Genomic DNA, 21,968 nt, shown 5'->3' with positions numbered 1-21,968 from the left:
GGGATTGAGACTTTTTGGAAACACTTGGAATCCTAGGACTTTGGAGCCTACATGAGTCTCCAGACCATCCTATCCAACAGCCTTAGCCGAGAGCTGGGAGGCAGAGCTGGCCCGCTGAGTCCCGCGTCACATATCCGTGACATGACCCTCACAGGCTAACGTCCCTGCCCCGGAGGCGCTCAGCATCCAGGGGGTCAGAGACAAGCAGACGGGAACTGCTGTGCCCACGGAAGGCTTTCCAAAAGGGGGGAAGGATGGGACGGTGTCAGGAGAGACGAAGCCCAGGGGAAGGTGTGGAAGGCTGGGATGGAGCCCCTCGCAGTGGCTGGAGGAATGAGTAGGGATCTTCCAGGCCAGGAGACAAGAAGCCTCCCAGGCCAAGAAGAGAGGGGAAGTATGAGAAAGCAGGGGACATTCTGGTTTCACAAAGGACAGAGGGGTGGTGTCAAAACAGAAGCAGGGTCTACTCAGGCCACTGAGGTGCCACTGGCCACACACAGCTCTTTATGTTTAAATTAATGAAAATTAAAAAATAATTTTCTTAACATTTATTAACTCAGAGAGAGAGAGAGAGAGAGACAGAGCATGAGCAGGGGAGGGTCAGAGAGAGAGAGGGAGACACAGAATCCGAAACAGGCTCCAGGCTCTGAGCAGTCAGCACAGAGACCGACGCAGGGCTCAAACCCACAAACCATGAGATCATGACCTGAGCCAAAGTCGGATACTCAACCGACTGAGCCATCCAGGCACCCCTGAAATTTTTTTTAATGTTCATTTATTTTTGAGAGAGAGAGAAAGACAGAGCGTGAAGAGGGGAGGGTCAGAGAGAGAGAGGGAGACACAGAATCCGAAACAGGCTCCAGGCTCTGAGCTGTCAGCACAGAGCCCAATGTGGGGCTCGAATGCACGAACCATGAGATCATGAACTGAGCCGAAGTCAGACTCCACCAACTGAGCCCCCCAGGCGCCCCTAATTCAGTGAGAAGCTGAAAGGGTGAGAAATTCAGTTCCTCACTTCAAGGTGCTCGGCGGCTGCTCTGCGGGACGTGGACGCACACCACTGTTGGCTTGGCCGTTCTCTTACCGCTGGGCCGAGGGGACAGGCCAGAGCCTCATGGGGATGGCTCCCTGCAGCCTCCGTGAAGAAGGGTAAACTGAGTCTTGCACGGCCGACCCCAGGACCCAGGCCTTCCTGTCCCTGAGCCAGCGCCCTCTCCCCTGGGCCTGCCCATCAGGCTGCTGCAGAAGGAAGTCACACAGGATTCCTGACCGAGCAGAGGCATCATGGATGAGGGCCGCCTGGCCACTCCCCTGTCCTCTGTGCCCAGTGAGAGGAACGAGCATGTCCGCGTGTGTCTCCGGAAGGACAGCTTGTTGTCCCTCAGGAACGTGCCTCTTAGACAATGGTTCCTCGTCTGGGTTCTTGGGTCACAGCGAGAAGGAAAGGGGGGGCGGGAGTTCCATGCACCAACACCCCTGACTTACCGGGCCCGTCTTCGGGGATTTGTGTCAGTCTGTTTTTTAAAAGTTTTGTAAAGGGACAAGGACTTCGATGATTTCTCTAAGCCGACCAGTGTCTCTTAAAAAGTGTCGGAAGCTTACAGATCCGTTCGTGCAAAAGCATTTGGGGCCTGGGAATCCGTCTCATCAAAAGCACCTAAATGAGATACATGTTAATGGTTGAAAAGCTTTTTCTTTTTTTTCCCCTCTTTTTTTAATAGAGGTGTTTTTCTCCATGGAATTTATTCTAATTGGACTTGACCTGTAGAAAATAGTCTTGGCAGGCCAACAGCTCAACGCCCAATTAGGGACGCCAGATGGAAGTGTGTAAAAGCTGCTACAGGCCACAAAGCATCTCTCCAAGCTGGGGAAGCAGGCTCTCTCCAGAGGGGCTTGCTCAGGAGCCTGGGCACATTCCCGACACATGCAGGAGGCAATATAAACATCGCTGGACACCCACATTCACTGTCACACCAGAGCACACAGCAAAATCCAGTCTCAGATAAATACCGTTAGGTCTTAAAAAAGGGACCGTTAGCTATGTGTAAAGCAAATGAAACCAAATAAAGTATACATGAGAAAAAGGTGTCCTACTATCTTTTTAAGTTTTTTTAATGTCTTTATTTTATTTTTTTGAGAGAGACAGTGTGAGTAGAGGAGGGGCAGAGAGAGAAAGAGAGGAAGACACAGAATCCGAAGCAGGCTCCAGGCTCTGAGATGTCAGCACAGAGCCCGACATGGGGCTTGAACCCACGGACTGTGAGATCATGACCTGAGCCGAAGTCAGATGCTTAACTGACTGAGCTACCCAGGTGCACCAAAAGTGTCATCTATTACGGGAAGAGACTGGCATGGAATAAAGCACTGTGGAAACATGAAGGAAAAGCGACATAAGATAACACTGCAGTAAACACTCTCGGAACACGGCGAAATGAGAAAGCAAAGGTATAAAATAGGGAGGGGGGCGCTAACAGATAAAATGTGCTTAAATCAATGATAATCATAAAAACAGTAAAAAGGGATGTCATCAATATATCAATATAAATCCATATTAAACATTTCAAGAAGAGAAAAAGTACAAAGACATATAGACACAGGTATAAAAGCTTTCGGCGAGGCAGGGGCTGTCAGGTGTACTGTTTTAGTTCAAAGTAAGTGAGAAAAAAGAAACTATTAAGTAAAATTAAGCAACACAGAAAATCCACATGTGGGTGGAGATGAATGGAAAGGATTTAGAGGAATGTCACCCAATAAATACGCTAAGTCTATACTAGATGTTTTCACTTAGTCCAAGACCAAATCACAACCGAGGGTTTCGCTATTTTAAATGTGCACATCCTCGACCTACATGCTACTTTGGTATCAAATACTTTCCCGCTCACCTTTCAAAACCTCCGACCAATTATAAAATCGGGGTTAATGATTCAGAACAAAGCATGGAAAACCTAGAAACCCAAGCCACTTACTATGCTGTGTAGACGTACCTTACAATCATTGTTTCCTGAATAAGTATGGACGCACTCTTGGGGGCACACACTTTCCAGGTGTGAAGTTATGACTTCACTTTCCAGGTCCCAAGTGGAAAAGGCCCCTGAAATACAGACATGCATGTGCCCAGAGCTGTCACCTATCTGTGCCCAGAGATGACCAGCTCGGGCAGGCCCTGTCTGGGGAAAGGCCATGCAGAAAAGAACAGAGGAGGTCAGGAGACAGGAGAGAGGCGACATTATACAAATATCCGTATTCCCAATTTAAATCATAATTTAGCTTCTTCAACCTTACACAGCCACTGAGGAAATGTTACAAGTGCCCAAAGGCCATTTGATAGCATCAGGGGGGAATGCCTGACTCCTGGAACTTATTCAGAAAAACAAACTGTAATTGCAACAATAAAATTCCTTAGGCCTGCTTTCCACATCACATCAAACAATACCTAACTTTTACAGTCATAAGTGAATTGCCAGCCAGAAGTATGGTTCACAAGTAATATCTTTGGAGTGAAATGGGAAACATTTGATGTAACAAATCATTAGACATGCTATCATTTTAAAGAACGGAAACATGTCACCCAAAAGCCTAGAAACTTTTTGTATTTTCGTGGGTTTTTTTTAGTTTTTTAATGTTTATTTTATTTATTTTGAAAGAGAGAGAGAAGTGAGCAGGGGAGAGGAAGAGAAAGAAGGAGGGGGAGATAACCTCAGCAGGCTCCATGCTGTCAGTGCAGAGCCAGACACGGGGCCTGAACTCACAAACCATGAGATCATGACCGGAGTGGAAACCAAGAGTCTGACGCGTAACCGACTGAGCCACCCAGGCACCCCATAAAAACCTGTTTTTTGTTTTTTGTTTTTTTAAAAAGGCTAGAAACCTAACATTCTTTTTTATTATGGTATACACTCATTAATATTTATTAACATCTGTATGCTTGTATGGAAGACAAAGTCACTGCCATGGTCTATGGTCACTGTCAAGACAGCAGCTCCTATACTTCATATTTTGTTGAGGTGGGGGGAACAGGACAGGGGAAGCTCAAACTACCTACTTCCATTAATTTAAAAAAATTATTTTTTTATTCTAATAACTTGATGGAATCCATACAAACTGATGCAGAGAAACGAGCGTCAGCTATGTTTTCATGAAGCTCGGATCCTGACGGAATTGATTAGCGAACTTCAACTGGATTTTATGCAAGCATGGTGCTTGAATGCGGCCATTGAGCGAATGCCCCAGCTGTTTTGACATTTCATGTCACTGGGGACTATTCTATTCTACAGAACTCCGTGTTTCCTCCATAGAAAAAAATTAACCAGTACCCTGCCAACCCCCAGCTCGCTGTCCCACTCACAGAGGGTCCAGAGGGAAGATTCACCCTGCTTTCCGGGACCACCCGCAAGTAGCAGGGATCTCATAAACACTCAAAAAAAAAAAAAATTTAAAGTACACAGATAAACACAAAGTTAATCTTAAATGGACTTCAGTATATTTAAAAACTTCACTGAAAGGAAATTTGTCTTCTTTGTAATTCCAGGACATTCTGTGCATTTTGACACCTCAGCTGAGCTCTAAAATGCCTTTAAAGTCACATCAAGTTGCCTTGTCTCCTTCCTAAAGGAATACTTTTCCCATTTAACTTAGCCACAAGTCCCTGTTTTCATGAAATTACTAGAAAAAACATACAATTTCAACCCAACTAAAAATGTACACTTGGGTGCTCAATAAAGATAATTAGTAACTACCTATTAATAATTTAGTGGGATATACAATCTACAGCCACGGACAGGTTATCCCTTCAATTCCCTTCAATAAGGGCTTCTTGTTTTATAATATGAAATCTTTTCATGCCGTCGGTCCCGGGCCAGCCCATTTCTATGTACCGCAGGAAGGAGAGTGAGTCAGTCAACAAGTTCATCACATCGCTCATTTGGATCATGTGGGAAAACGAGCGCTTGCTCCAAGTTTGATCTGATAGCCAGAAAAGTCACATCCATATCCACCCTCTCCGGGAGGCAGGCAAAGCATCGAAATTACATAAAATACTCAAAACGCCCCAGACCACTTCTTTCCTCCGACTTTAACACACAACAGCCTTATTGATCGTGTAATTCCTATTTGGGAAATCCAAGCATATGGATATTTTCCTGAATTCTCTTCACTGAAGGGATTGAAAGTGAATGGCGGTCGATAAAATAATTGGAAATAAAAGAAGCTAAGAGCAATGGGTCTACAACTCTCGGACAAAGACATTCAAGCAAGCAGATCGGAGGGAAAGAACTCAGTGGATGGGTAGTGACCACAGCCTGTGCTGGCATCCCATCCACAGCAAAAGCTCTTGGTCCCCCGGGGTGGGGTGGGGGGGAATCAAATGTGAAGTCCAACTGGACCTCAGAGAAACAACGCTATGGATTCGCCTCTTGTCGATACAGCACCAGGAAGGGTGTGCCCAGGTCAGGACTCCCCATTTCCCTTCCATAATCACATTCCCTTCCAGGGCTTCACAAATAGTCTCTGAACTCAGTTTTGCTGACCTGTTACCATTAGCTTTTCCCTTCAGACTTCCCCGTATTACGCTAGGGAGAAAATGATTTGGTCTCCTTAAAAAGGCTTCTTAAACAGGTTCCCAAAGCGACAGGTTTAAAGGTAATTCTGAACCATGTCATGTGGGAGGCTCGTTACCCTAAAAAGGGATTTCCCACTTTATTTTCTTTTGGGGAAATGTGTTTGTTCGAATGGAATTACATAACCACCACGAAGTCCACTGCAAAAAAAAAAGTTCTTTTTAACATTCCTCAGCTTAGGGATTATTTGATTTGCTAACCTGGCTCACTTTTTCCTGGCATTAAAGAGAGTTTTTAAGAAAACAAAAAACAAAAAGAGCAAGTTTGAAAACTTTTGCAGACTTGAGCCACACAGCGGCCCCGGGCACTCGGGCAGGGTGAGTCAGTGGGACACAAGTGCAGAGAAAAGAGATTAGTTGTCCCCACAGCGGAAAGTGGGCCCATTCGTAAGCAGGTGCAGGACCCACCCAGCCACTCATTCCATTCGCAAGACTCACGGCACAGTCGCCCCAGGCCAGCGAGCGGGCGCGCGGGTCGCAGGGCGCCTCCGCAGCGCCCGCAAGGGCTGCGCGTGACCCCGCGGCCTGGTCAGGGAGTGCGCGGTTCAGACTCGGGCTCAGGGTCCTGCTAACGGGCGGGCTAGCTCGGCAGGCACGGGGGGCAGGTACCCTGCAAGTATAGCCGGAATGTGGCGAGTGATCCCCCGACGCGAGGGGTGCGGGGATGGGCGCGGACACACGGACAGGTCTGGGCTGCGGCAGATCCGCGCAGGCAGGATGCACACCCCGACTTCAGCTGCGAAGTTGGGGTCTCCTCCTCGGGTCCGTGCCCTGCACGCCGTCCCGGGGAGCCGCGGAGAAGCAAGTCGAGGAGGGGGCGCAGACGTCAGGAAAGCGCGAGCACAGCGCCCCGCACGACCGCGCTCCCCGAGAGCGGACCAGGCGTCTGCGAGGTCCCCGAACGTCCCCTTCCTTCGTCGCGGGGAGGAGCGGACGGTGGCGGCCGACGGGACAGGGCGAGCGGCGACCCCGGGAACGCGGGGCAGACGCCGAGCAAGGGGGTGGCGGGGCTGGAGGCCGAGGCCGGGTCTCCCAGCGCCCTCGCGGGATCGGGGGCGAATCACTCGGGAGGCGGCTGAGGGCTCTGCCCGCGGGGACCCCCAAAAGGGGCGCGCGCACACAAGCCCACCCGCGCCGAGCCCGCTCCGGCCTCGGCCTGACACTGTTACCTGGGCAACGACCCGGGCGCACAAAGTACACAAGCCCCTTCCGCCGCGGGGCGAGGGCCCGCGGGCCGCAGCGGGGGCGCCCCCTGCCCCGAGCGCCGCCCACCCCTCACCGCCGCCCGCGCCTCCGGCCCCGAGTGCGCGCCGCCCGGCCGCCGGGCCACTTACCCGGTGGGGGGCTTGGCCGCCGAGGCGCGCGGCGCGTCCATGGAGCCGGCGGGGCGGGGGGCGCGCGCGCGGGGCTCGGGCCCGGCCGAGTCAGGCGCTCGCAGCCGCCGCCGCCGCCCTCATTCACTTTTTCCGCGCTGACCCATCGTCCTCTCCCACGCGGGCCGGCGGAGGACGGCGGCCGGGCGAGCGGACGGAAGGGGCTGGGACGGTCGCGCGCGGGCGGGGGCGCGGGCCGCGCGGGGAGGGGCCGGCGCGGGGCGGGGGCGCCGGGAGCAAGGTGCGCCGCGCCCACCGGAGCGCCGCCCCCGCCCCCGCCCGCGCGCGTCCCGGGCCCCGGGGGGTCACCTCCGCCCCGCCCGCCGCGGCGCCCCTCCCGGGCCTGTCGCGCGCTCCTCCACCCCGCGACCCGGCGCGCCCCAGTTTGGGCGGCGGGGCGAGGCGGGAGGTGGGGGGGGGGGGATCCGGAGGCGCGGGCCGCGTCCAGGCAGGGAGGAGGAGGAGTTGCGGGAGGGGGCCCTCGAGGGCGACGCGGGCGGACCAGCCGGGGCAGGACTGAGGTTGGAGACTGAGAAGCGGGTGACCGGTGTCGCTGCCTCTGCCCAGGAACCCAGAGAACCTTCATTCCTGCAGGGCCTTATGGGGCGGCGGGCCTCAACGTGGGTCCCTGGCCAGCAGCACCTGGGAGCGGGTTAGAAATGCAGATTCGGGGCCCCCGCTCTGTCCTAGGAAATCAGAAACAACCGAGGGGGGACGGTCCAAGGAGTTGGGTTGGAAGTATGCTCAAATTTGCCGAGCTGCTTTTGGGGCGCTGAGGCTGGGCGGCCGCGTAGCAGTAGTGCCCGGCAGAGGCAGCCCCATCTGGGCCCAGGGCAGGTCGGCTCCAACTTCACCCCCTCCTCCTCCCAACCTGCCCAAAGCAACAAACGACATTTGGACTGGTGTGCAAGACTGACCTCCAGAAATGACACTTTCATGTGGTTCCAGCCAACCACCTTTCCCAGGAGGGATCCAGTGAGGTGCAGAACGATGCGCAGTGGAGGTGGGGCGATACCCTAGCTTGTACTGGGGGGCGACACCCCACGCCTGCCTGCGTCTGTCTCCGTCTGGGCCTCAGCTTCCTCCTTAGCAAAGGCAGGAGACCAGGCTAAACACAGAACGCAACGTCTTTGCCATGACCCCGAAGGCCTTGCCTGCTGGGGGGGGGGGGGGTCCCACCCAGAGCCCGGGTCCTTGTGTGCACCTGCGCTGGAGCTCAGCGTCCGTTTGTTCAGCAGATGCCTGGACACTTTCCCGCCTCCGGCCTCTGCCTTGAAGACTCTGCACAGAGGCTACCAGCTGCGCCGCGCTGTCTGTTCCCTGTCCCGCTGCACCCTGCTCTCTGTTCCCCGCACCCTGTGTTCCCCTGGGCCCTCTATATGAAAGCCCAAACCCAAGCCCTGTGTCCCCTGCTTTATTTTCCTTCGGAGCATTTATCATTTTGTGTATATATATACACACACACATATATACACATATATTATTATATGTAACATTTTATATACTTATTTGCTGTTTGCATACATCTAAAGATGTTTATGTTTGTTTACATTTATAAATAAGATGTTGCTCATGAGCATTTATTACCTTTATTAAATATACAAATAAATACAGGTGTATACATTATATATCAATGGAATATACATAGATATGTACATGCCGTATTCAGCATACTGTGTGCCTTTCTGTCTCCTCCCCAAAATGTGATCTCAATGAGTGTTTGGCCTTGAGCCTTTTTTGTGGGTCACTGAGTCACTGAGGCCCCCCCCCCCAAGCCTCTGGAATACCGCCTGGTGGGTGGAGTCGGTGCTCTGGAAATAGAGACTGCGGTGAGGCGCACCGCGTGGCTCCGTCAGTGAAGTGTGTGACTCTGGATTTTGGCTCAGGTCATGATCTCACGGTTGGTGAGTTTGGCTGCGCATCAGGCTCTGCGCCAGCAGTGTGGAGCCCGCTTGGGACACTCTCTCCCTTTCTCTCTCTCTCTCTCTCCCCCCCGCCCCTTGCTTGTGCTCTCTCTCTCAAAATAAATAAATAAATAATTTTTTTTAATATTTTATTTATTTCTAGGAGACAGAGAGAGAGACAGCGTGAGCAGGGGAGGGCCAGATAGAGAGAGGGAGTCACAGACTGAAACAGGCTCCAGGCTCTGAGCTGGCAGTCAGCACAGAGCCCGACGCGGGGCTCGAACCCATGAACCGCGAGATCATGACCTAAGCGAAAGTCGGACGCTCAACCGACTAAGCCACCCAGGCGCCCCAATAAATAAATTTTTAAAACAACAATGCACTGAATGAAACAAACCCTACAACACCTTCCTCTTCCAGGCTTTCGGTCAGAGGATCCTTCCCTGGATCAGCCCCGGCCCCGCCCGCCCCGCCAGCCCCGCCCACCCCGCCAGCTCCGCCCACCCCCGCCAGCCCCGCCCACCCCCGCCAGCCCCGCCCACCCCGCCAGCCCCGCCCACCCCGCCAGCCCCGCCCACCCCCGCCGCCAGCCCCCACCTCACCCCACCCCCGCTCCGCTCCCCCTCTCCCCCCGCTATAGACACCAGGTGGGAAAGGGCAACCCGGGCAGGGCCAGAGCCCAGACGGGACCAGGCCTACCGCCGACGGAGGCCCCCGGAGGAAGTTCAGTTCACGGATCATGGCGCCCGGGCGGCGGCAGCAGGAGGCATCCGGGGCAGGGGCCCCTGACACCAGAAGCAGGACCCCTGAAGAGTTTCTCAGCAGGACAGCTACTGTCTGTGGAAAATGACGAGGAGGAGGCCGGGTCCCAGGAGGCTCAAGGTGCTCTCCTGAGACGAAGGCCTGGAAGGACCTCTGACCTCAACCAGCGATCCCAGGAGGCCACGCGGCATCTCAGGCCTCACCCCCCCCCCCGGCAGGCGCCACCGCCAGGAATGGGGTGGGAGGTGAGCGCCGGGAAGAGAAGTCACAATGGGGCAGAGGGTGGCGTCAGACTCGCGCCCAGAAGGCCGCTGAGCTCCCTCCAGCGGGAGGCTGGGCCCGGGGCCCCAGGGTGGGGCACGGAGCAGCGCCAGGGAGGCAGGCGGACCTGGGACCCGGGGTCTCTGTATGTCCCTCGCTGGTGAGCGTCCCCGTAGACCCACCAGGACGGAGGTGTTTTCACGATGGCGCCCGTCACATACTTTGGAGCACCTGTCACACGCCGGCCTTGCTGTGTGGCGTGGACGCTGGTAGCCGCCTTGCAGATGGGGCCCGAGAAGGGGAACGGAGGGGACGAGCAGGGGCTTCGCCCTTCCAGAGGGTGAGAGACAGGAACGGCTGTAGGCTGAGGCTGGGGGCGGTCCCCAAGACGGCCTGACTGTGCTATAGGCTTTGGGTAGGACACTCTCCTCTGTTGGCTTTCCTACCAACATTTTATTTTATTTATTTATTTTGTTTTAAACTTTATTTTTAAGAGAGAGAGAGAGAGACAGAGCATGAGTAGGGGAGGAGCAGAGAAAGAGACACACACAGATTTGAAGCAGGCTTCAGGCTCCGAGCTGTCAACACAGAGCCCGACAGTGAGGCTCTAACTCACAAACCGTGAGATCATGACCTGAGCCGAAGGCAGACATTCAACCTACTGAGCCACCCAGGTGCCCCTGGCAAATGTTTTTAAATGACAAAAAAAAAAAAAAAAAAAAAGAGAGAGAGAAAAGCCCTGATTTGGAGTATTTGCCTATGTTTTGTGCTATAAATGCCCCCACGTCTGCCGATTCCCGGCTGCCATCACAAACACCAGGTTAGAGAGAGGCCACCTGGCTCCAGCACACTGCTGGGGTGGCACGGGTCTTGCCCACCCAGGCATTCACTGCCCCAAAGCTGCACCTTCGCCCCTTTCGTCCCCAGAGCCTGGCTGAGCTTACTGTGTCCCGGGGCACCAGGCTAGGTCCCTGGCCAGCCCCGGCTGTGCCCCTGGGCTACCATGCTGTCCGCGCTTGGCCCAAAATAAGGAGTTGTCACTGGTGCTGAGGACCAGAGTGAGTCCCTTGCAGAGACTCTCCTCCCTTGCTCTGCCCCACGCTCCTTCTTTACTGCTACATCTCCTGCCAGACCTCACCCTTCCTCTCTGCGGACCCACCTGAGAGCAACAGCCTGGGGTGGGGGTGGGGCTGCTCCAGTCCCCTTGTGCACTCAGCCCCCCCTTGCAGCTTGGGTGGGGTACCTGGGTCACCCTGAGATCCACACTAGCCTCCCTCATGGGAAGGCAATGAAAGGAGGAATTCACGTCCAAGCTGCTGGAGACAGCCGAGCCTACCTGAATATGCATATGATGCTTCTGTAGGCTTCTCAAAACACAGATCCTGGCACAGTGGGTCGAGGCTAGGATCGGACAGTCCACATTTCCAACCAGCACCCAGCCACGTGGAGGCTGCTGACCTGACCACCGAGGGACCCTGCCCGGTCCCCCACTCACCAGCAGAATGACCGATGGCAGAGCACTTCCTCAAACTTTCGTGTCCTCTGTAAAAGGAACAGTCAGGGCAGAGCGAGGTTTTGCTGGGTTTGATTATCCAATTTACCTTCAAAAAAGAAAAAAAAGTATACTGTATGATCAATACGAACTTGAATTGCACAGTGGATATTTATTTCAAATGTACCATGGACCGAATTGAGTCCCCTGCAAAATTCAAAGGTTGAAGCCCCACCCCTTCAGGGGGACTGTATTTGGAAATAGGCCCTTCGCGAGGTTATTAAGGTACCATGAGGTCATAAGGAGGCCCGAACTTGATGGGACTGGTGTCTTTATGAGAACAGCAAGAGACACCAGAGCTCACTCCCTCCCCATTATACTCTTGAATTTGCCTCGGGTGAGAATTTATTATCTTTTTTTTTTTTTTTAGAAGGGTGAATGATTTAAACAGGATGAATTTTATAGGAGACCATTAACTGACGGTAGTGACTCAAGGAAATGTTTATGTAGAGTCTTTTATTTTTACTGAGATATAATTCAAATACCGTAAAATTCACTTCTTTCGAGTATACAGTTCAATGGTATTATAATTCCATGGTTATATGCGGGCTTGTATTACCATCACCACTGTTTGATTTCAGAACATTTTTTATCACCCTCCCTCCCCAATAAACCTTATATCCATTAACATTCACTTCTTATTCCTCCCTCACTCCAGCCCGTAGCAACTACTAATCTCTCTGGGTTCACTGATTCAAGACATTCCATATAAATTATAAATGCAATCATACAACAATGTGGGTTCTTTGACTTCACATATATCCAATGTCCACCCATGTTATGACATGTGCCAAGATTTCTTTCCTTTTTATGGCCAAATAATATTGCATGGATGGACCACATTCCGGTAATACATTCACCAACTGATGAACAATTCAGTGGTTTCCACTCTGTCTCTTATGGATAACACTGCTATGAACATTCATATACATGTTTTTGCGCAGACGTTGCTTTCACCTCCCTTTCTTGCATATCTAAGAGAGGAATTGCTGGGTCGTATGCCAATTTCACGTTTCACTCTTAGAGAGAAACTACCACACTGTCTCTCTGAAGTGGTGGTATCATTTTCCCACTTGCACCGGCAAGATGTTTCTCCATGTCCTTGCCGATACTTGTGATTGTCTGTCTTTGATCATGGCCATCCAGATCAGCGGGAGGTGCTATATCAGTGTGGTTTGGGTTTGTACTTCCCCAATGACTAATCATGCCAGACGACTTTTCGTGGCCTTCATGACTTTTTGTGCATCTCCTTTGGAGAAACGTAATTCAAGTCTTTTGCCCTTTTTGAAAATTAGGTCATTTGTCTTTATATTTTTGAGTTGCGACTTCTTTCCGTATTCTGCACACAGATACGATTTGCAAATATTTTCTCCCATACTGTAAGTTACTCTTTCACGCTCTGCATGGCGTGTTTTGAAGCGCAACATTTCTTACCTTGAAGTTCAATGAATCTGTTTTCTCTTAGGTTGCGCGTACTTTAGTGTTCTAAGAAGCCATTGCTTCGTCAAAGGCGTATTGGGTAGCGCATTGTAGGTAATGAATCCTTTTCTATGATTATTACTGTATGTTCTTTTTCCAAAGTGGTAATATATGGGTAGGGTCAAGCACAGAACACTTGGGAATCGGTGGTAGCTTGTCCTCAGACTCGACCCCTGTCATTTTGCACCTTGCACTTTGATTATTAAGACTTCTTAAAAATAATTGGTTGCAGCATAACTTCTTGCTCCTTGTTTGGGTTCATTCCATTTGAATAGCCATAGGACATAAATCCAGGGGATAGAACACACAAAGTGGTGTCAGGTATTACCAACTATGGCGGACATGCCAGGGAAGGTTCTGATTCCCAGGAATCCTGAAACTTTCACAGCTCGGATGGAGGGGGTCAGGACCCTACTATCTCCAAACCTCGAGTCCTCTGTCAGAGAAGGAACCAGAACAGGAACCACAAGAGAGAGGGGATAGGACCATGCCAGAATCAGGCATGAGGGGGTTGGTTCTGGGCTGCTCTTGGCTGAGGACTTGGGGCAAGGTTCACATATGCTGGGTCTGAAAAGCACAAATCTACGGGCTCAGTCAGTCCCTATCCCCACCCCCCACTCATTTCTTTGGACCACCCTCCAGCACCCATTAGGAAATGCATACCTCTTTTCCTTTCTGTGTTGAATAACACTTATAATAACCAACTTTGTGTACAGTATGTGTTGGCCAAATCATTAACTCTATTTGTCGTTACCACTGAAGGATAGCTCCTAGATGCCAATCACCATGTTAAACTCTTAATAATTCAAATCATTTAACATTCAGAGCAACCCAAAATATAGGCACTATTGTCATCCCCATCTTAGAAGCAGAAAAACTAAGAGAGAGATTAAGTAAATCGCCCAAGGCTGCACAGAGCAAGGATTTGTGCCAAGACAGGGTTCCCAGGGACTGTATATTCTTGGCCACGATGCAAACACAATTGCTTTCATCTGTGCCCAGCACCCGTTTTCTCCTGCATACCATTTCAACACATAGGCAGTTCCGGCACGTAGGATTCGTCAGCAAATGTGTGCCGATCTCACTGCCAAGCAGGAAATGGAGAGAATGTGTAGGTTTGGTTGTCCTGTCACTGTGTCATGAAGCTTTTATTTTAGCCACCAGCTGTCACGATGTTTCTCCTGCTGAGATCGTACCGAAAGCTGTGCGCTTTCCCATCATGTGCTGTCAAGAGCGAACACCTCTTCGCCTTTCTGCAGAGATGTGGAGCCTGTGAACTTATGTAACACGGCACCTACACGGTCAGCCCACGCAAGGATTATGCAATTGGGTTTAGGATTCCTCCTGGTGTTTTCTGGAAACATGAGCCTCTTCCGAACTTGCATCCTTGGCGTTTGGACTAAATAGAATTTTTCGACCTGGGCTGTTGTGTGTTCCATCTTTATAAATGACTTTGCCTTGGAGAGCTTGCCTGGTTTGGCATAGGCTAGTCTATGCATAAGACGGTACCTTTTATGCTCGTTTGGTTTCATTCAACTCTGGTGCTATTCCAGAAACCAGAGCTGGAATTAGCTGCCTTCCATGTTACCTTTCTGACTGCCCTACCTGCTAAAACTCTGTTCTCCAATGTGGTTCAAGAGTGGAGGATCAATACTGATAGGAGCATTCTCGAGTGTTTGATTTATAGTTTTGAATAGTGGTGGTTTGTTGTACCAGCCCGTGGCCTCCTTCCCAAAGTGATAATCTCATCTTTTTAGTGAGTTTACTGGCTGTATTTCCCAAGGAGGAAAAAGACAGAGGAACAGGTTCTGTGTTCTTATATTCCCAAATATTGAATATTTTGGACAGCCTTCAGCTGACACCTACTTGTGTTTCCCCTTTGGAATCAGGCCAGTCTGGGCATGTGGGGTGGCCAGGGGGGTAATCTGCCAGGGGTCACATCTCAGGAAGAGCTGATTCTAAGCGTAGAGGAGACAAGGCTTTTGTCATCAGCAAGGTAGGGAGGAGGCTCTTGAGGCTCATACAGTCCTCATTGTGACTAGGTCTAGACCCCTGTGGGTTCTTTCCATCCTGGCAGGTGCAAGGGGCAGTGGCCCCCAAGCCACAGTGCTCTGTGGTACGGTGAAGGAAGGAGTTAGCATTCGGGCTGACTGTCGGCACCAGATTGGGTCACAGCAGCAATGAGAGACAGAGAGATGCGTGCGATGGCTTCGGGATACTGGCGGGCATGTGGGAGTACTGATCTATGCCGTGTAAGAACACCCTTGGGAGAATCCCAGAGCTCTCAGCGGCTGGTAGATTCTAAAGGGTAGAGGAAGAGAAGTGGAATATTCCCATTTGTTACTGTCATTGGGCATTATTCCCCCTCCCACTTTATTGGCGTAGGACTGACATTTAACAGTGAATGTTTAAGGTGTACAACAAAATGACTTGACATACGTTTACATGGCGAAATGATCACCACGCTAATGTTTATTAACATACCCATCACCTCTCGTACTTAGAACTCTTGTGCTTCGTTTTTGCTGCAAGCTTTTAAGTACCGCTCTCAGGGATTTTCAGACATACAGTACAGCATTGTGAACTACAGGCACCATGATGTGCATGACATTTCCGGGACTTACTCATTTTATTAGTGGAGATTTGTACCCTTTGACCATCTTCACCCATTTTGCCTCCCACCCCTCACCCTCCACCCCATCTAGCATCTAGCATCTGGCCACCACCAGTCTGTTTGATACATCTATGAGCTTGGTTTTTGGGGGTTTTTTTTAGTGTAATTTATTTATTTTGAGAGAGAGAGAAGGAGAGCCTGGGTCGGGAGAGGCAGAGAGAGAAGGAATCCCAAGTGGCTCCGCACTGTCAGTGAAAAGCGCAGTGCAGGGCTCAGACCCATGAACCTTGAGATCATGATCTGAGCCGAAATCAAGAGTCAGACACTCAACCAACTGCCCCAAGCTTGGTTTTTTTTTTTTTTTTTTTTTTTAGATTCCACATATACACGAGAATGCACAGCATTTGTCTCTGTCTGACTTATTTCACTCAGCACCATGCCCTCCAGGTCCATCCATGTTGTCTCCCATGGCAACATTTCCTTCTTTTTAATGGCTCAACAGTATCCCATTGCAAAGCTACATCTCTATCTGTACATAACATTTTTTTTATCCATTCTTTCATCAATTGACACTAAGGTGTTTCCATGCCACGGCTGTTGTAAATAATGTTTCAAGGAGCATGGGCAGATATCTCTGCAAGATGGTGATTTAATTGCCTTTAGGAATTGCTAGATCATACGGTGGTTCTGCTTTTAATTTTTCGAGGACCCTCCATACCTTTTCCAGCATTTTCCACAGTGGCTGCAACAGGTTCAGGTCCAGGTTCCCCCTCTCTCTGCATCCTCACCAGCTCTTGTAAACTCTTATCTTTTTGATACTAGCCACTCTGACAGGTGTGAGGTGACATCTCACTGTGGTTTTGACTTGCCTTTCCCTGATGATGAGTGATGTTGAACAATTTTTTTTGTACCCGTTGGCTTTCCAAATATTGTCTTTGAAAAAAATGTCGATTCAGGTCCTTTGTCCATTTAGAAATTGGATTATTTGGTTTTTGTTTGTTTGCTATTGAGTTGTAGGAGTTTCTTATATGTTTTGGATATTAAATTCACCCCTTATCAATCAGATATGTGGTTTGTAAATATCGTCTTCCATTCTGCGGGTGCCCTTCCACTGTGCTGATTGTTGCTTTCACTATTTGGAAGCATTTTAGTTTGATGTAGTCCCACTTGTTGAATTTTGTTGCTGTGCTTTTTGATTTAATGTTTATTTTAGAGAGAGAGAGAGAGCATGCAAGCAAGAGCACAAGTAGGGGAGGGGCAGAGAGATAAGGAGAGAGAGAATCCCAAGCAGGCTCCGAGCTGTCAGTGTAGAGCCCAATGTGGGGCTTGAACCCACGTGAGATCATGACCTGAGCCAAAGTCAGACGCTCAACTGACTGAGCCACCCAGGTGCCCCCTGTTGCTGTCCTTTCTGTGTCATTGTCAAACCTAGTGTCAAGGAGCTTTTCTCTGTGTTTTATTCTAGGAGTTTTATGGTCCAGGTCTTACATTCAAGTTTTTAATTCTTGTCAAGTTAATTTTTGTGAGTGGTGTAAGACAAGAGTCTGGTTGCCTTCTTTTATATGTTAACTACGTAATTTTCCCAGCACCATTGGTTAAAGAGACTGTCTTTCTCCACTGAGTATTCTTGGCTTCTGTGATAAATACCAGTCGACTCTATGTGCATGGCTTTATTTCTGAGCTCCTGATTCTGTTTTATTGACCTAGGTGTCCGTTATGGTGCCAATACCATACCGTTTTGATTACTATTGCTTTGTGGGATAGTTTGAAGTCAGAAAGCATGAAACCCTTAGCTATGTTCTTCTTTCTCAGGATGACGCTGGCTCTCTGGGGTCTTTTGTGGTTCCATACAAATTTTAGGATTTTTTTTATTTCTGTAATAATGCCGCTTAAATATTGATAGGTATCTGTCGATTACGTAGGGAAGTATAGACATTAAAAAATGTTAATTTGTTTTTGAGAGAGAGTGAGCACTAGCAGGGAGGTGTAGAGAAAGAGAGGGAGATACAGAATCTGAAGCAGGCTCCAGGCTCTGAGCTGTCAGCACTGAGCCCAACATGGGGCTCAAACTCACAAATGGTGAGATCATGGCCTGAATCTAAGTCAGAGACTTGACCAACTGAGCCACCCAGGTGCCCTAGATTCCACACATCAATGAAATAATATGGTATTTGTCTTTCTCTGTCTGAATTATTTCACTTGGTCCATCCATGTTGTCACAAATGGCACAATCATGTCCTGTTTTATGGCTGCATAGTATTTCACTATATTCACATATGCCTAGTTGAGCATTATTCTTGTATTCAGGCCATTGTAGCCTAGGAAACCTTAGTTATATAACAAACATATTCTCCAGGGGCGTTTTCTGAGAATCTGCAGATTCATAATGATGGAGAAGTTGGCTTTCTCTAGAAGGGTCTTTCAGAAGGGAGGTCTCTGCATCCACGCATGCCTTTATGCAAAGTTTCACTATTTAACTGGTGCTCTTTCCCACAGGAATGACAGATATGTCTGCAACTTTCATTACCCCCACCCCCCAGAGCTGCTACGTACCTCCTGCTGGGCTGCAGACACCGTGGCCGCATCGAGAGTTGAGATGTAACTTCCCAGAGGAATGGGGCATCCTTGCCAGGTAGGGACGCCCTGGGGAACCTCTCTTCTGTGCTCAGCAGCATCTCCCTCCCTCTGTGCCAGGGACTTGTGGGCGTGTTTTTTTTTTTTTTTTTTTTTTTTTTTAATGAAAACATAGAATAGAATATCAGACCCCAGAAATGCCTCAGGACTCTTGTGATCCATTTTGCAGTTCCATGTTTTCCTTCGTTTCACTGATTAAAGGGAACACCAAGTGAGAAGACAGTTCTTGGGTATGACAGGCGCCAACACAGACGGGCCGGAGGAAATTGCGCCTAAACTGTGCCGAAATTGCCCCTTCCCACACTCCCAGGTTAACAATGTGCCTGAGTCAACAAATCTCTCAATGGCAGGTAACCTCTGGAATGTTTCCTCCTCTGTAAATATCACTTTTGTTTTCCCAGTTGGCCACCTGACCATCACATGCTTCGTTGGCAGGAAGTCAACTCTCTCCATCTTGGGGTTCCCACTCCCAGTGGCTTATCCAAGAATCCCGTGGAGTCAGTAGGGCAGAGAGTCCCCTCAGGGGGAGCTAGAGCCCATCAATGGTGCAACAGTTTATTAGCAACTTGCACAGAGGTGGCAGTGTTCCAAACTCATGGATGCCGAGTCCTCTGAGCCAGGCTGGTTCCCGCTGGGCTGCAAAGGTTTCTCCGAAGGACCCTCTTGATGTTTGTACTTTTCCAGGTCACAGCTCTTACTGGTGACCTTCAAGGCATCTGGCCAGTACAGAGCCCAGAGCCCTCTGGGACAGGTGGATTCCCAGAGTCTAGAACACAAGGGCCTCATCTCCACCTCCAACCAGGGCCACACAGTGGACTGAGGTCACACAAAGCACAGCCGTTCTCACGCAGTCCCCCCCACTGGGGCAAAGGGGACCTGCTTTTCCCATAGTTTCATAACAAATGAAAGCACCAAGTGCTTCTGGGAAGAATGAAGACGATGTGATTCCAGGAGGCTGGGCCTCCGCCCTGCCTTGTGATGGCCATCCCCGCTCTGAAACAGAGGGAACAGCAAATCCGCTCATAGGGTAGGTGGCCCCGACATACTGGGCCACCCCGAGGGGCATGACCGTCCTAACCTCCTGGCATTAGTGCCAGGTGGATGAGAAATCCGGCCATTCTCACCTAGGGCAGGGTAAGGACCTTCTGGGCTGAAGAGCTGCCCCAAAGAGGTGGGGAGGCACCAGAGACTCAAAGAGACAGGCAGTGGTAGTGGGGACATAGCATTTGCTTCCTGCTGGGAATTAGCAGTGATGGACTCTTTTGGGGAGACTCTCGGCCTCATGTCATCCTGAGTTCCTTAACTTCCACCAGTGACCACCCAGGCTCCCAGGGCCCAGCAGCATGTAGTCCAGTGGGAAACGACAAGGCGAGTCCTTTGTGGGGACAGGGGTAGGGGTGGGAAGGGGTGAGGAGGGGTGAAGGCGCTATTAAAGGTACTGAAATTAAAAGCTTTTCCTTTTTTTTTTTTTTTTTTACCATTTCTCATTCAGCTGGTCGTGGTGTCTTTCGTTTGCCATTTACTGGCATCCCAACGAAAGAAAAATCAAAAATGTTAACTCATCAGCATGAATATTAGCATTCGTCTTTACAGCGCGTAATGCAAGTTTTAAGTAGACACAGAATTTAACTTGTGTGAGAGCTCAGGCGAATGACACACTTGTATACTGTTGTTCGCACATGCATGTGCATTTTGTTTACACCAGAGCAGTGGGAACTACACAAAGCGAACTCTGCTGTTATTGTTTCACCTCCGGACACAAACACATCCCACCGAAGGATGGGTAAGGAAGGACTGAATGGAAACGGCTCGGTGGACTGTCCAATCATTCTATTTCCTTCTGTGACATCATTATTAGCATAAGTGGTGGGCTGAGGACAACAAGCCCATCTATGTAAATAGGCAGATGCCTTAGAAGAGGAAAAACTTACGGCTTCTCTGCTCGTTGATGGAGTGTTCTCTCATATAGGTCATCCCCGGTTACTCACAGGGAGTGTGTGTGTGTGTGTGTGTGTGTGCGTGCGTGTGTGCGTGTGTGTATGTGTGCATGTTTCACGAGACATGGGTGTGCATTTGTGTATATGTACATATGTGTGCATTTATGTATACGTATGTGTGTGCCTGTGTGTGTATGTGTGCGTACATGCATTGTGTTTGTGTGTGGCTGTATGTGACTGAGCATTGCATGAGAGTGTATGTAGTTGAGTTGAGAAAAGAGTAAACGATGGATTTCCCTTCTCCAAAATATAATCTCTCTATAGAGTTTTTTAAAAATTTGTTTATTTAAAGTCTCTTATTTTTAAGATAGAGACAGACAGACAGCATGAGTGGGGGAGGTGCAGAGAGAGAGAGAGGGAGAGAGAGAATCCCAAGCAGGCTTCTAGCTGTCACTGCAAAGCCCCATGCAGGACTCAAACTCACAAACAGTGAGATCATGACCTGAGCTGAAATTAAGAGTTGGATGCTTAACTGACAGAGCCCCCCGCCCCAGGGCATCCCCCAAGGTACCAATTTCTAATCTCTGGGAGAGCCGAATGCTGGAGACAAAATGTCCCACTGGAGTGTTTCCTGTTCAAACCATCAGCCAACCAGTTTCATCCCTATATGAGAGATTAGCAGGAAGCCTGATTCCTTTTTTATTTTTTAAATTTCAATTATGTGTTTTTGAGACAGAGAAAGCACGCCTCAGGGAACAGCAGAGGGAGAGGGAGACAGAGAACCCTAAGCAGTCTCTGTGCTGTCAGTGCAGAGCCTGAAGTGGAGCTTGAATCCATAAGCCAAGAGATCATGACCTGAGCCAAAGTCAGAGTCAGATGCTTAACCAACTGAGCTACCCAGCTGCCCCAGGAAGCCTGGTTCTTACCAAAGCATGTTTCCTCTCTTTCCTTGTTACATTCTTTTTTTAAAAAAATTTTTTTTAATGTTTATTTATTTTTGGTAGACAGAGAGAACACAAGCAAGAAAGGAGAGATAGAGGGAGACATGGAATCTGAAGCAGGCTCCAGGCTCTGAGCTGTCAGCACAGAGCCCAACACGGGGCTGGAACTCAAGAGCCGTGAGATCATGACCTGAGCAGAGGTTGGATGCTTAACCAACTGAGCCACCCAGACTCCCCTCCTGTTACATTCTTGGACTTGGATTGAGCAATGATTTCCTGGGAAGGACTGCTTACCTTAAAAATCTGCTATTTACCAAGGAAAGGGGAAGGAGAGTCTTATCAGTGATACCTCCTGTGAGCAGACTTCCCCTTCCTTGTCATTGGCACCAAATCTCACGAGCACTTTTGAGGTTTTCATATAGTTCGCCTAGTAAATTATCGTGCTCTCCTGTTCAAGCTGTTTACTGGGCTGGGAGCAGGCAGACCTGGGGCTGAGCCTGCTGAGCGTTAGTGCCCTGGGACCCCAGCCTGCTGGTGTGTAAGTGAGGACAGGGGACATCTCGCAGCACACAACATGCAATGCGGGGTCGGGGGCCACCGGGGATGTGATCAGAAATCCTGCTGGCTTTTAAATCTTGATATGTTCACTATTTGCATAAGAATTTAAGGAAGAGTGAGAGCCAAGTTCATGTCCTTGGTGTGCATGGATGAAAAATAACTGTGGCCTCACACTGCAGCTCGTCTTGCGGGGGACCCAGCTTCTTAGAGGGTCTCATCCCGGTGACCGACTTGCTACAGCATCCCTGTCACCCTGCCTGGAAGGGACGCTGCCCCTTCCCACGACCCAGTGAGCTGATCCCAGCAGGGCAATGGCTGTCTGCGCCACTCCCTCCTGGC

At 50.0% G+C, this 21,968-nt stretch overlaps 1 protein-coding gene across 5 annotated transcripts in view; it reads right to left on the bottom strand.

Annotated features, from left to right (window-relative positions):
- The window catches only part of COBL (cordon-bleu WH2 repeat protein), a 223,593-nt gene extending 213,949 nt beyond the window's left edge, over positions 1–9,644 (bottom strand). For 4 of the 5 annotated variants that reach the window (XM_039235693.1, XM_039235696.1, XM_039235695.1 and 1 more), the window contains exon 1: positions 6,949–7,075. In XM_039235693.1, coding sequence (XP_039091624.1) covers positions 6,949–6,989 — 41 coding nt within the window. In that variant the 5' untranslated portion in view covers positions 6,990–7,075. Of the gene's footprint in view, positions 1–6,948; positions 7,076–9,590 lie in introns of those variants that run through there. The other variant, XM_039235694.1, reaches the window with a different exon arrangement.
- Positions 9,645–21,968: the final 12,324 nt, after the last annotated feature.

The sequence above is a fragment of the Hyaena hyaena genome, unplaced genomic scaffold (genome assembly GCF_003009895.1).
Source record: "Hyaena hyaena isolate Hyena2069 unplaced genomic scaffold, ASM300989v1 scaffold_101, whole genome shotgun sequence".
Classification (NCBI taxonomy): Eukaryota; Metazoa; Chordata; class Mammalia; order Carnivora; family Hyaenidae; genus Hyaena; species Hyaena hyaena.
This window is presented reverse-complemented; position numbering and strand designations above follow the sequence as displayed.